The sequence below is a fragment of the Mesoplodon bidens genome, assembly GCF_964165515.1.
Source record: "Mesoplodon bidens genome assembly, chromosome: X".
NCBI classification, from domain to species: Eukaryota; Metazoa; Chordata; class Mammalia; order Artiodactyla; family Ziphiidae; genus Mesoplodon; species Mesoplodon bidens.
In genome coordinates, this window is record NC_138163.1 from 72,699,581 (window position 1) to 72,714,860 (window position 15,280).

At 40.4% G+C, this 15,280-nt stretch overlaps 1 protein-coding gene across 1 annotated transcript; it reads left to right on the top strand.

The window, feature by feature from the left end:
• Positions 1–1,477: 1,477 nt before the first annotated feature.
• Positions 1,478–5,805, top strand: LOC308609353 (uncharacterized protein; the record flags this gene model as incomplete). Its single annotated transcript, XM_081223033.1, is given in 4 exon segments — positions 1,478–1,531; positions 5,030–5,212; positions 5,216–5,231; positions 5,234–5,805. Coding segments are annotated over 4 exon segments (651 nt in total). The 3' UTR covers positions 5,632–5,805.
• Positions 5,806–15,280: the final 9,475 nt, after the last annotated feature.

Here is a 15,280-nt window from a genome sequence, read left to right on the forward strand (position 1 = left end):
TTTTTCCCCTCTTCTTCTGGGTCCCTTATAATTTGAATGTTGGTGCATTTAATACTGTCCCAGAGGTCTCTGATACTGTCCTCAGTTCTTTTCATTTTTTTCTTTATTCTGCCCTGCAATAGGTATTTCCACTATTTTATCTTCCACTTCACTTATCCATTCTTCTGCCTTAGTTATTCTGCTATTGATCCCTTCTAGAGTATTTTTAATTTCATTTTTGTGTTGTTCATCATTGATTGTTTCCTCTTTAGTTCTTCTATGTCCTTGTTAAAAGTGTCTTGCATTTTCTCTATTCTATTGCCAAGATTTTGGATCATCTTTACTATCATTAATCTGAATTCTTTTTCAGGTAGACTGCCTATTTCCTCTTCATTTCTTAGGTCTGCTGTATTTTTACCTTGCTTCTTCATTTGCGGTGTGTTTTTCTGTCTTTTTATTTTGCTTATCATTCTGTGTTTGGGGTCTCCTTTTCACAGGCTGCAAGTTCATTGTTCCCGTTGTTTTTGATATCTGTCCCCAGTGGCTAAAGTTGGTTCACTTGGTGGTGTAAGTTTCCTGATGAATTGGCCTAGTGCCTGTTTTCTGGTGGATGTGCCTGGATCTTATTTTTCTTTTGGGAAGGTACACGTCTAGTGGTGTTTTTCGTGGTGTCTGTGGCCTTATTATGATTTTAGGCAGCCTCTCTGCTAATGGATGGGGCAGTGTTCCTGTATTGCTGGTTGTTTGGCATAGGATGTCTGGCAATGTAGCTTGCTGGTCATTGAGTGAAGCTGGGTCTTGGTGTTGAGATGGAGATCTCTGGGAGATTCTCGCTGTTTGATATTACATGGAGCTGGGAGGTCTCTTGTGGACCAGTGTCCTGAAGTTGACTCTCCCACCTCAGTGGTACAGACCTAATGCCTGCCTGGAGCACCAAGAGCCTGTCCTCCAAATGGCTCTGAATAAAAGGGAGAAAAAGTAGTAAGAAAGAAAGAAAGATGATATAATAAAATAAAGTTATTTAAAAAATAAATAATAATTATTAAGATAAAAATTTTAAAAAGTAAAAAAAAAAAAAGGCGGACAGACAGAACCCTCAGACAAATGGTGAAAGCAAAGATATACAGACAAAATCAACCACAGATGCATACACATACACACTCACAAAAAGAGCAAAAGGGAAAAACAGAGATATATCATTGCTCCCAAGTCCACTTCCTCTATTTGGGATGATTCGTTGTCTATCAGGTATTCCACAGGTGCAGGGTATATCAAGTTGATTGTGGAGCTTTAATCCACTGCTTCTGAGGCTGCTGGGAGAAATTACCCTTTCTGTTCTTTGTTCACACAGCTCCAGAGTTTCATCTTTGGATTTGTCCCCACCTCTGCATGTAGTTCGCCTGAGGGCAACTGTTCTTTGTTCAGACAGGACAGGGTTAAAGGAGCAGCCGATTCAGGGGCTCTGGCTCACTCAGGCCGGGGGGAAGAAGGGTTACGGATGTGGGGCAGACCTGTGGCAGCAGAGGCCAACCTGATGTTGCACCAACCTGAGGTAGGTCATGTGTTCTCCTGGGGCAGTTGTCCCTGGATCACAGGTCCCTGGAAGTGGTGGTCTGCACAGGTTTCCAAGAGGGGGAGGTGGGTATAGTGACCTGTGCTCGCACACAGGTTTATTGGTGGCTGCAGCAGCAGCCTTAGCTTCTCATGCCCATCTCTGCAGTCTGTGGTGATAGCCATGGCTCATGCCCGTCTCTGGAGCTCCTTAAAGCAGTGCTCTTATTTCCCTATGCTCTCACACCAGGAAACAAAGAAAAAGTCTCGTGTCTCTTCAGCAGCTCCAGACTTTTCCCAGGGCTCCCTCCCGGCTAGCCATGGTGCACTAACCCCTTCAGGCTGTGTTCACGTCTCCAACCACAGTCCTCTCCCTGCATCCGACCGAAGCCAGAGCCTGAGCTCCCAGCCCCTGCCCATCCCGGCGGGTGAGCAGACAGGCCTCTGGGGTTGGTGAGTGCTGTGCAGCACCGATCCTATGTGCGGGAATCTCTCCACTTTGCCCTCTGCACCCCTGTTGCAGCACTCTCCTCCGTGGCTCTGAAGCTTCCCCCACCCCTGCGACCTGCAGTCTCTGCCCACGAAGGGGCTTCTACTGTGTGGAAACCTTTCCTCCTTCACAGCTCCCTCCCACTGGTGCAGGTCCCATCCCTATTCTTTTGTCTCTGTTTTCTTCTGTTTTCTTTTGCCCTACCCAGGTATGTGAGGAGTTTCTTGCCTTTTGGGAGGTCTGAGGTCTTCTGCCAGCATTCAGTAGGTGTTCTGTAGGGGTTGTTCCACCTGTAGATGAATTTCTGATGTATCTTTGGGGAAGAAGGTGATCTCCACGTCTTACTCTTCCGCCATCTTCTCAAATCTCTCATATTTACATTTTTAATCCATTTTGTATATTTTTTGTCTATTGGATTAGATAGTGTTCTAATTTCATTCTTTTACTTGTAGCTGTCCAGTTTCCCCAGCACCACTTATTGAAGAGGCAGTCTTTTCTGCACTGTATGTTGTTGCTTCCTTTGTCATAAATTAGGTGACCTTATGTGTGTGGGTTTATCTCTGGGCTTTTGATCTATATTTCTGTCTTTGTGCCAGTACCATACTCTCTTTATTACTGTCGCTTTGTAGTATAGTGTGACATCTAGGAGCCTGATTCCTCCAGCTCCATTTCTCTTTCTCAAGATTGCTTTTGCTATTTTGTGTTTTCTGTATTTCCATACAAATTGTAAAATATTTTTTCTAATTTTGTGAAAAATGCCATTGGTAGTTTAATAAGTATTGCAAGGAATCTGTAGATTGTTTTGGGTAGTACTGTCATTTTTACAGTGTTGATTGTTCCAAACCAAGAACATGGTATATTTCTCCATCTGTTTTTGTCATCTTTGATTTCTTTCATCAGTGTTTTATAGTTTTCTGATTACAAGCATTTTGCCTCCTTAGGTAGGTTTATGCCTAGGTATTTTATCATTTTTGTTGTGATGGTAAATGGGAGTGTTTCCTTAATTTCTCTTTCTGATCTTTCATTCTTAGTGTATAGGGATGCAAGAGATTTATGTTTATTAATTTTGTATCCTGTAAGCTTACCAAAATCATTGATTAATTCTAGTAGTTTTCTGGTGACATCTTTTGGATTTTCTATATATAACATCATGTCACCTGCAAACAGGGACAGTTTTATTTCTTCTTCTCCAGTTTGTATTCCTCTTATTTCTTTTTCTTCTCTGATTGCTGTGCCTAGCTCATTCAAAACTATGTTGAAGAGGAGTAGTGAGAATGGACATCCTTGTCTTGCTCCTGATCTTAAAGGAAATGCTTACAGATTTTAACCATTGAGAATGATGTTTGTTGAGAGTTAGTCACATATGGCCTTTATTATGTTTAGGTAGGTTCCTTCTATGCCCATTTTCTGGAGAGTTTTATCATAAATCAGCATTAAATTTTGTCAAAAGCTTTTTCTCCATCTATTGAGATGATCATGTGGTTTTTATTCCTTAATATTTGTTTTTTGATTTTTGTTTCTAAAGAAGCTGTTGGGGGTAGGAGATTATTAATTAATTTATTTATTTTTGCTGTGTTGGGTCTTTCTTTCTGTGTGAGGGCTTTCTCTAGTTGTGGGAAGCGGGGGCCAATCTTCAACGTGGTGCAAGGGCCTCTCACTATCATGGCCTCTCATTGTGGAGCACAGGCTCCAGACGCACAGGCTCAGTAGTTGTGGCTCACAGGCTTAGTTGCTCCATGGCATGAGGGATCATCCCAGACCAGGGCTCAAACCCATGTTCCCTGCATTGGCAGGCAGATTCTGAACCACTGCACCACCAGGGAAGCCCCTTAATATTTGTTAATATGGTGTATCACATTGATTGATTTGCATATATTAAAGACTCCTTTCATCCCTGGGATAAACCCCACTTGTTCTTGGTGTATGATCCTTTTAATGTGTTGTTGGATTTGGTTTGCTAGTATTTTGTTCAAGATATTTGCATCTATGTTTATCAGTGATATTGGTCTTTAATTTTCTTTCCTTTTTCTTTTTCTTTTCTTTTTTTTTTTTGATATCTTTGGTTTTGGTATCAAGATGATGGTGGCTTTGTAGAACGAATTTGGGAGTGTTCCCCTCTCTGCATTTTTTTTGGAAGAGTTTGAGAAAGACTGTCATTAGCTCTTCTCTAAATGTTTGATAGAATTGGCCTGTGAAGCTGTCTGGTCCTGTACTTTTGTTTGTTGGAAGTTTTTAAATTACAGTTTCAATTTCATTGCTTGTGAGAGTTCTGTTTACTTTATGTAATTCTTCCTGGATAAGTCTTGGAAAATTGTACCTTTCCAAGAATTTGTCCATTTCTTCATGGTTGTCTATTTCATTGGTATATAGTTGTTTCTAGTAGTCTCTTATAATCCTTTATATTTCTGTGGTGTCAGTTATGATTTCTCCTTTTTCATTTCTAATTTTATTGATTTCTGTCATTCCCTTTTTTTCTTGATGAGTCTGGTTAAATGTTTATCAATTTTGTTTATCTTCTCAAAGAACCAACTTTTAGTTTTACTGATCTTTGCTATTGTTTTCTTCATTTTTATTTCATTTATTTCTGCTCTGATCTTTATGATTTCTTTCCTTCTACTGACTTTGAGTTTTCTTTGTTCTTGTTTCTCTAGTTGCCTTAGGTGTAAGGTTAGATTTTTTATTTGAGATTTTCTTTGTTTCTTGAGGTGAGATTGTATTGCTATAAGCTTCACTCTTAGAACTGGTTTTGCATTACATTATATTTAATGCTAACTCTGAAGACATACCTGTATAAATTAAACCAACAATCTTAAGTTTAGCTTTTATTTACTAAAGATTATCCTAGATCATGTAACTTTTAAAAACTTTGTTGTTAGTTTTTATTATATTTAAAATATATATATATATAAGTGCTTGTTTAAGCCCATTAAGTAGAGCTCTTTTACAAATTAATTTTGTCAATATTATCTAGAGGTAGAAAAACACCATATCTAAAATGCCCACATATAGGAGAAGCGCATCAGCCGGCTAGTGAGTGGGCGCCGGTATGCGGGGTCAGTGTGGGATCCTCAGCGTGGCCTGGTGGAGGTTGGCCGTTTTTCTCACACGTCGCCTGCCCGTGATGGGCTCGGGCTGCGGCGTGAAGCAAATAAACAACATGTAAGATGTCAGAAATGCTTGGAATTTGGGCATTGAACTTATGAATGCACAGGAAAAGAAAGTACCTACATAGGCCTTCAAGAACAGCAGAAATAAAGAAAGCTTTAAAAGAAAAAGAAAACAGATTATTATTACAGCAAAGCATTGGAGAAACTAATGTAGAAAGAAAGACCAAGAAAAAAAGGTCTAAGAGTGTAACCAGTTCCAGTAGCAATAGCAGTGACAGTTCAGCCAGTGATTCTTCATCAGAGAGTGAAGAGACCTCTACCTCATCCTCCTCAGAGGACAGTGACTCTGATGAAAGCTCCTCCAGTTCATCATCTTCAGCCTCTTCCACAAGCTCTTCCTCCTCCTCCAATTCAGACTCACATTCCAGCTCTGACAGTAGCAGCAGCAGCAGCACAAATAGTAGCTCTGAGGATGAACCACCAAAGAAGAAGAAAAAGAAATAGAACTGTTCCATCCATGTTGGACTGATGGACTAAAAACATTAATGTGATTCTCAGAAGGGAATTTAGAATGTGTTAAGACCAAATAGGTTAACTGATCAAAATTTTTAGAGTTCAAAAATTTCTAAATGTTTTACATTGTAAGAGCATAAAGAGTATTAATAATGGATTATATATATAAAGACTTTTTTATTTTAGAGGTGAATCTTGTTTTTTTATCTTTTTTTTTAAGTTTATTTATTTATGTTTTTAATTAGTTTCTGCTTTATAACAAAGTGAATCAGTCATACATATACATCTGTTCCCACATCCCTTCCCTCATGCATCTCCCTCCCTCCCACCCTCCCCATCCCACCCCTCCAGGCGGTCACAAAGCACCGAGCTGATCTCCCTGTGCTCTGCGGCTGCTTCCCACTAGCTATCTACCTTACGTTTGGTAGTGTATAAATGTCCATGCCTCTCTTTCGCTTTGTCACAGCTTACCCTTCCCCCTCCCCATATCCTCAACTCCATTCTCAAGTAGGTCTGTGTCTTTATTCCCGTTTTGCCCCTAGGTTCTTCATGACATTTTTTTTTAAATTCCGTATATATGTGTTAGCATACGGTATTTGTCTTTCTCTTTCTGACTAACTTCACTCTGTATGACAGACTCTAGGTCTATCCACCTCATTACAAATAGCTCAGTTTCGTTTCTTTTTATGGCTGAGTAATATTCCATTGTATATATGTGCCACATCTTCTTTATCCATTCATCCGATGATGGACACTTAGGTTGTTTCCAGCTCTGGGCTATTGTGAATACAGCTGCAATGAACATTTTGGTACATGTCTCTTTTTGAATTATGGTTTTCTCAGGGTATATGCCCAGTAGTGGGATTGCTGGGTCATATGGTAGTTCTATTTGTAGTTTTTTAAGGAACCTCCATACCGTTCTCCATAGTGGCTGTACCAATTCACATTCCCACCAGCAGTGCAAGAGTGTTCCCTTTTCTCCACACCCTCTCCAGCATTTATTGTTTCTAGATTTCTTGATGATGGCCATTCTGACTGGTGTGAGATGATATCTCATTGTAGTTTTGATTTGCATTTCTCTAATGATTAATGATGTTGAGCATTCTTTCATGTGTTTGTTGGCAGTCTGTATATCTTCTTTGGAGAAATGCCTATTTAAGTCTTCTGCCCATTTTTGGATTGGGTTGTCTGTTTTTTTGCTATTGAGCTGCATGAGCTGTTTATAAATTTTGGAGATTAATCCTTTGTCAGTTGCTTCATTTGCAAATATTTTCTCCCATTCTGAGGGTTGTCTTTCGGTCTTGTTTATGGTTTCCTTTGCTGTGCAAAAGCTTTGAAGTTTCATTAGGTCCCATTTGTTTATCTTTGTTTTTATTTCCATTTCTCTAGGAGGTGGGTCCAAAAGGATCTTGCTGTGATTTATGTCATAGAGTGTTCTGCCTATGTTTTCCTCTAAGAATTTGATAGTTTCTGGCCTTACATTTAGGTCTTTAATCCATTTTGAGCTTATTTTTGTGTATGGTGCTAGGGAATGATCTAATCTCATACTTTTACATGTCCCTGTCCAGTTTTCCCAGCACCACTTATTGAAGAGGCTGTCCTTTCTCCACTGTACATTCCTGCCTCCTTTATCAAAGATAAGTTGGCCATATGTGCGTGGGTTTATCTCTGGGCTTTCTATCCTGATCCACTGATCTATCTTTCTGTTTTTATGCCAGTACCAGACTGTCTTAATTACTGTAGCTTTGTAGTATAGTCTGAAGTCAGGGAGCCTGATTCCTCCAGCTCCGTTTTTCGTTCTCAAGATTGCTTTAGCTATTCGGGGCCTTTTGTTTTTCCAAACAAATTTTGAAATTTTTTGTTCTAGTTCTGTGAAAAATGCCATTGGTAGTTTGATAGGGATTGCATTGAATCTGAAGATTGCTTTCGGTAGTAGAGTCATTTTCACAATATTGATTCTTCCAATCCAGGAGCATGGTATATCTCTCCATCTATTTGTATCATCTTTAATTTCTTTCATCAGTGTCTTATAGTTTTCTGCATACAGGTCTTTTGTCTCCTTAGGTAGGTTTATTCCTAGATATTTTATTCTTTTTGTTGCAATGGTAAATGGGAGTGTTTTCTTGATTTCATTTTCAGATTTTTCATCATTAGTGTACAGGAATGCCAGAGATTTCTGTACATTAATTTTATATCCTGCTACTTTACCAAATTCATTGATTAGCTCTAGTAGTTTTTCGGTAGCATCTTTAGGATTCTCTATGTATAGTATCATGTCATCTGCAAACAGTGACAGCTTTACTTCTTCTTTTCCAATTTGGATTCCTTTTATTTCCTTTTCTTCTCTGATTGCTGTGGCTAAAACTTCCAAAACTATGTTGAATAAGAGTGGTGAGAGTGGGCAGCCTTGTCTTGTTCCTGATCTTAGTGGAAATGGTTTCAGTTTTTCACCATTGAGGACAATGTTGGCTGTGGGTTTGTCATATATGGCCTTTATTATGTTGAGGAAAGATCCCTCTATACCTACTTTCTGCAGGGTTTTTATCATAAATGGGTGTTGAATTTTGTCGAAAGCTTTCTCTGCATCTATTGAGATGATCATATGGTTTTTCTCCTTCAACTTGTTAATATGGTGTATTACATTGATTGATTTGCGTATATTGAAGAATCCTTGCATTCCTGGGATAAACCCCACTTGATCATGGTGTATGATCCTTTTAATGTGCTCTTGGATTCTGTTTGCTAGTATTTTGTTGAGGATTTTTGCATCTATGTTCATCAGTGATATTGGCCTGTAGTTTTCTTTCTTTGTGACATCCTTGCCTGGTTTTGGTATCAAGGTGATGTCGGCCTCGTAGAATGAGTTTGGGAGTGTTCCTCCCTCTGCTATATTTTGGAAGAGTTTGAGAAGGATAGGTGTTAGCTCTTCTCTAAATGTTTGATAGAATTCACCTGTGAAGCCATCTGGTCCTGGGCTTTTGTTTGATGGAAGATTTTTAATCACAGTTTCAATTTCAGTGCTTGTGATTGGTCTATTCATATTTTCTATTTCTTCCTGAGTTAGTCTTGGCAGGTTGTGCGTTGCTAAGAATGTGTCCATTTCTTCCAGGTTGTCCATTTTATTGGAATAGAGTTGCTTATAGTAATCTCTCATAATCTTTTGTATTTCTGCAGTGTCAGTTGTTACTTCTCCTTTTTCATTTCTAATTCTATTGATTTGAGTCTTCTCCCTTTTTTTCTTGATGAGTCTGGCTAATGGTTTGTCAATTTTGTTTATCTTCTCAAAGAACCAGCTTTTAGTTTGGTTGATCTTTGCTATCGTTTCCTTCATTTCTTTTTCATTTATTTCTGATCTGATCTTTATGATTTCTTTCCTTCTGCTAGCTTTGGGGTATTTTTGTTCTTCTTTCTCTAATTGCTTTAGGTGCAGGGTCAGGTTGTTTACTCGAAATGCTTCCTGTTTCTTAAGGTGGGATTGTATTGCTATAAACTTCCCCCTTAGAACTGCTTTTGCTGCGTCCCATAGGTTTTGGGTCGTCGTGTCTCCATTGTCATTTGTTTCTAGGTATTTTTTAATTTCCTCTTTGATTTCTTCAGTGATCACTTCGTTATTGAGTAGTGTATTGTTTAGCCTCCATGTGTTTGTACTTTTTACACATCTTTTCCTGTAATTGATGTCTAGTCTCATAGCATTGTGGTCGGAGAAGATACTTGATACAATTTCAATTTTCTTAAAATTACCGAGGCTTGATTTGTGACCCAAGATATGATCTATCCTGGAGAATGTTCCATGAGCACTTGAGAAAAATGTGTATTCTGTTGTTTTTGGATGGAATGTCCTATAAATATCAACTAAGTCCATCTCGTTTAATGTATCATTTAAAGCTTGTGTTTCCTTATTTATTTTCATTTTGGATGATCTGTCCATTGGTGAAAGTGGGGTGTTAAAGTCCCCTACTCTGATTGTGTTACTGTCGATTTCCCCTTTTATGGCTGTTAGTATTTGCCTTATGTATTGAGGTGCTCCTATGTTGGGTGCATAAATATTTACAGTTGTTATATCTTCTTCTTGGATTGATCCCTTTATCGTTATGTAGTGTCCTTCCTTGTCTCTTCTAATAGTCTTTATTTTAAAGTCTATTTTGTCTGATATAAGAATTGCTACTCCAGCTTTCTTTTGATTTCCATTTGCATGGAATATCTTTTTCCATCCCTTTACTTTCAATCTGTATGTGTCTCTAGGTCTGAAGTGGGTCTCTTGTAGACAGCATATATATGTGTCTTGTTTTTGTATCCATTCAGCCACTCTGTGTCTTTTGGTGGGAGCATTTAGTCCATTTACATTTAAGGTAATTATTGATATGTATGTTCCTATTCCCATTTCCTTAATTGCTTTGGGTTCGTTATTGTAGGTATATTCCTTCTGTTGTGTTTCTTGCCTAGAGAAGTTCCTTTAGCATTTGTTGTAAAGCTGGTTTGGTGGTGCTGAACTCTCTCAGCTTTTGCTTGTCTGTAAAGGTTTTAATTTCTCCATCAAATCTGAATGAGATCCTTGCTGGGTAGAGTAATCTAGGTTGCAGGTTTCTCTCCTTCATCACTTTAATTATGTCCTGCCACTCCCTTCTGGCTTGTAGGGTTTCTGCTGAGAGATCAGCTGTTAACCTGATGGGGATTCCCTTGTGTGTTATTTGTTGTTTTTGCCTTGCTGCTTTTAATATGATTTCTTTGTGTTTAATTTTTGACAGTTTGATTAATATGTGTCTTGGTGTATTTCTCCTTGGATTTATTCTGTATGGGACTCTCTGTGCCTCCTGGACTTGATTAACTATTTCCTTTCCCATATTGGGGAAGTTTTCAACTATAATCTCTTCAAATATTTTCTCAGTCCCTTTCTTTTACTCTTCTTCTTCTGGAACCCCTATAATTCGAATGTTGGTGCGTTTAATGTTGTCCCAGAGGTCTCTGAGACTGTCCTCTGTTCTTTTCATTCTTTTTTCTTTATTTTGCTCTGCAGCAGTTATTTCCACTATTTTATCTTCCACCTCACTTATCCGTTCTTCTGCCTCAGTTATTCTGCTATTGATCCCATCTAGAGTATTTTTCATTTCATTTATTGTGTTTTTAATCGATGCTTGATTCATCTTTAGTTCTTCTAGGTCCTTGTTAACTGTTTCTTGCATGTTGTCTATTCTATTTCCAAGATTATGGATCATGGAAATAGAATCTTGGATCAGCTTTACTATCATTATTCTGAATTCTTTTTCAGGTAGACTGCCTATTACCTCTTCATTTGTTAGGTCTGGTAGGTGTTTATCTTGCTCCTTCACCTGCTGTGTGTTTTTCTGCCTTCTCATTTTGCTTATGTTACTGTGTTTGGGGTCTCCTTTTTGCCGGCTGCAGATTCGTAGTTCCCGTTGTTTTTGGTGTCTGACCCCAGTGGCTAAGGTTGTTTCAGTAGGTTGTGTAGGCTTCCTGGTGGGGGGGACTAATTCCTGTGCTCTGGTGGTTGAGGCTCGATCTTGTCTTTCTGGTGGACAGGTCCACGTCTGGTGGTGTGTTTTGGGGTGCCTATGGCCTTATTATGTTTTTAGGTAGCCTCTCTGCTAATGGGTGGGGTTGTGTTCCTGCCTTGCTAGTTGCTTGGCATAGGGTGACCCGCACTGTAGCTTGCTGGTCGTTGACTGAAGCTGGGTGCTGGTGTTGGGATGGAGATCTCTGGGAGATTTTCGCTGCTTGATATTATGTGGAGCTGGGAGGTCTCTTGTGGACCCGTGTCCTGAAGTTGGCTCTCCCACTTCAGAGGCACAGCACTGGCTCCTGGCTGCAGCACCAAGAGCCTTTCATCCACCTGGCTCAGAGTAACAGGGAGAAAAAGTAGAAAGAAAGAATTAGTAGAAGAAAGAAAGAGAGAGGGAAAGAAAGGAAGAAGGGAAGAAACGAAGGAAGGAAGGAAGAAAGAAAGGAGGGAGGGAGGGAGGAAGGATGGAAAGAAAGAAGGAAAGAAAGGAGGGAGGGAGGGAGGAAGGAAAGGAAGAAAGACAGGAGGGAGGGAGGAAGGAAAGAAGAAAGTGGAAAGAAGAAGGGTGGGAGGGAGGAAAGAAAAAGAAAGAAGGAAAGGAGGAGCGGAGGGAGGGAGGGGGGAAGGGAGAGTAGGAAAAAAAGAAAGAGCAGGTAAAGTAAAATAGAATAAAGTATGAAATATAGTAGCGTTATTAAAATTAGAAAGTAATTATTGAAAAAAAAAAAAACCGGACCGATAGAACCCTGGGACATATGGTGGAAGCAAAGCTATACAGAGAGAATCTTACACAGAAGATTACACATACACATTCACAAAAAGAGAGCAGGGGGAAAAATCAAAAATCTTGCTCTCCAAGTCCACCTCCTCAATTTGGGATAATTCGTTGTAAAAAGAGGAAAAGGGCGAGAAGTCTGAAATCTTGCTCTCTAAGTCCACCTCCTTAATTTGGAATAATTCGTTGTAAAAAGAGGAAAAGGGGGGAAAGTCTTAAATCTTGTCCTCAAAGTCCACTTCCTCAATTTGGGATGATTCGCTGTCCATTCATGCACTCCACAGACGCAGGGCACATCAAATGGACCGTGGAGCTTTAATCCGCTGCCTCCGAGGCTGCACAGAGAGATTTCCCTGCCTCTGCTCTCACAGCTCCCGGGTCTCAGCCTTGGACCTGGCCCCGCCTCTGCGCGTAGGTCGCCGGAGGGCGTCCGTTCTTCGCTCAGACAGGACGGGTTTAAAGGAGCCTCTGATTCGGGGGCGCTGGCTCACTCAGGCAGAGGGGAGGGAGGGGCGCGCAGTGTGGGGCGGGCCTGCGGCGGCAGAGGCCGGCGTGACGTTGCAGCAGCCCGTGGCGCTCCGTGCGCTTTCCCGGGAAAGCCGTCCCCGGGTCTCGGGGACCCCGGCAGTGGCGGGGTGCACAGGCCCCCCGGAAGGCGGGGCGGACAGTGACCCGCGCTCGCACACAGGCCCTGCGGTGGCGGCGGCAGCGGCGGCGGCGGCGGGCCGCGGCGGGCGGCGGTGGCGGCGGCAGCGGCGGCCCACGCCCGTCTCCGAGGTCCGTGCCTTACCCGCGGCTCGTGCCTGTCTCCGGCGCTTCCCCAAGCAGCCCTCTTAATGCCCTCTCCTCGCGCACCAGGAAACAAAAGGGAAAAAAGTCTCTTGCCTCTTCAGCAGCTCCAGACCCTTTCCCCGGACTCCCTCCGGGCTAGCCGTGGTGCACTAACCCCTTCAGGCTCTCTTCCTGCCGCCAGCCCCTGTCCTCTCCCTGCGCTCCGACTGAAAGCCGATACCCGAGCCTCAGCTCCCAGCCCCGCCCGCCATGGCGGCCGAGCAGACAAGCCTCTCGGGCTGGTGTGTGCCTGAGGGCACCGGTCCTCTGTGCCAGAATCTCTCCGCTTTGCCCTCCGCACCCCTGTTGCTGTGCTCTCCTCTGCTACTCCGAAGCTTTCCCCCTCCGCCACCTACAGTCTCCGCCCGCGAAGGGGCTTGTAGTGTGTAGAAACCTTCCCCCCTTCACGGCTCCCTCCCACTGGTGCAGGTCCCGTCCCTATCCTATTGTCTCTGTTTATTCTTTTTTTCTTTTGCCCTACCCAGGTATGTGGGGAGCTTCTTGCCTTTTGGGGGTTCTGAGGTCTTCTGTCAGCGTTCAGTAGGTGTTCTGTAGGAGTTGTTCCATGTGTAGATGAATTTCTGATGTATCTGTGGGGAGGAAGGTGATCTCCGCGTCTTACTCTTCCGCCATCTTCCTCCGGGTCCCCTTGTTTTTTTATCTTTAAAATATATCTCTAAAATTAATCAAAGCTGAAACCTAATAAATCTTTTTGTGATGAAACCTATCTTTTCTCCTTGTGAAATAAATGCCATACTTTGTTATATGTTAGTGCTGTGTATCAGACATGTTTTCAGGATAATGCATCAGAATATCTGTCTGGCAGTGAATTTCTAATGCTTTTGGCTGTATGTTATTATGTAAGATTTAATACCTCCATAAGCTTAGAGTTTTCCTACTGTTAATAAATGTGCTCTATTTTTATGTTTATGTTCAGAAAGTTGTTCTGAATTCTTGTCCTAAGTGAAAAGTTCAAGGAATCTATTAATAAATTTATACCTTTTGAATGGTAAAAAATAAAAAAAATAAAATAAAATGCCCACATATAAACATATAGACAGACACAACAAAAGAGTTTACAGTTTTAATTTTGAAACTTTAGTCATGAATCAGGTACAATACAAAACCCACTAGTTTATAAGTAACAGTTGGAATAAACTGAGTTTACTCAGATAGCTAAACTATGTTTTTTATTTGTGGATAAGATTTTCATAATCTGTATTTACCCTTAACAAGCAATTTTAAGCAGACTGTTTGGGTAAGAGAGTTCTTATAGCAGTTTGTGTTTCAAAAGGTCTTGTTCCCTTTTCAATTTTATTCCTTAGTTTCAAGTTCTACTAATTTATATAATCTGTGTTTAGTCTCAGGCAATGTGGGCTATGTTTACATTTCAAAGACATTATAAGTTTTATAACTTTAGGGGGAACATATTAAAACATAATTTTTCTCCTAGGACTTTTGTAGTATGTTTGTCTATTATCGTAGGTGTTATGGTAGTATTATTAATTTTTTTTCCTTGGTACAGAACAATTTTCTCAAATATCCTACAAGTATTTTGTGAGGGATAGGTAAGGCCTTGGGACTGGTAAATATAGGTGGGTCTCGACATATTTCTAGAATAATACTTTTCCTTTTGTAGAGATTTGCAAGACAGAAACAGCTTTTTTAATAAGCCCTTGAATATTCCCTTCCAGATGATTTATTTTCTGATTATTTTTAGGAGGTCTGGGGAATTGCTAAAGAGAAAGAGTTTTAAGAAGAAGATTTTATGTTGCATCATTGTTTTAAGGGTTTTTGTTTTGTTTTGTTTTGTTTTTTGTTTTTTTTCATCTTATTAAAGGATTCCTTAAGGCTGGTCATTATACATTTTTTTCCTTCAGTTTGATCCTCCCATAAGTACCAATATAACAGATGTTTATAATACAACCTCTCAAGAAGGTTTTTTGTTTTCTTTTAAATATAGCCAGTTTAAAGATCCATCACCTGACCATTGACAAGTAGGAGATTTTATTAATTTCAAATAGTGACAAACCAGTAAGTCTTTTTTTTATGGATTAACACAAAATGGAAGAAGCATCACACAAGAGAGTATGTAGTCCTCAAAGATCCAAATATTTATTTCCACACTTAGTATAAGAAAGTAAAAGCCCTTTGTGAGACAAGAAGGAAGGAGACAGGACACAACTATTTAAAGAATGACACAACGATTAAGAAGAATGGAACTCCAAAAAAAAAATGTCTAGAACCTAATAGGCCCAAGATGGCAGAAGATTTGACTTCCAGTAGATCTTGAGCTTCATTATATGTTCATTGTAATGCATTACCATGTTAAGTGACACACCCACAGGCACGCTAACAGTTCTGAGGTCCACTATAAAAGGACAAAAAGTGGGTGGTGCACCAATTCCTGGAAATCCTTACCCCTTCACCAAGATAGTTAGAATATACCTCCCATTTATTAACCTATGAAATTACTCAGCCCATAAAAAGTAACCACTCCCACACCTTGGGGTCAC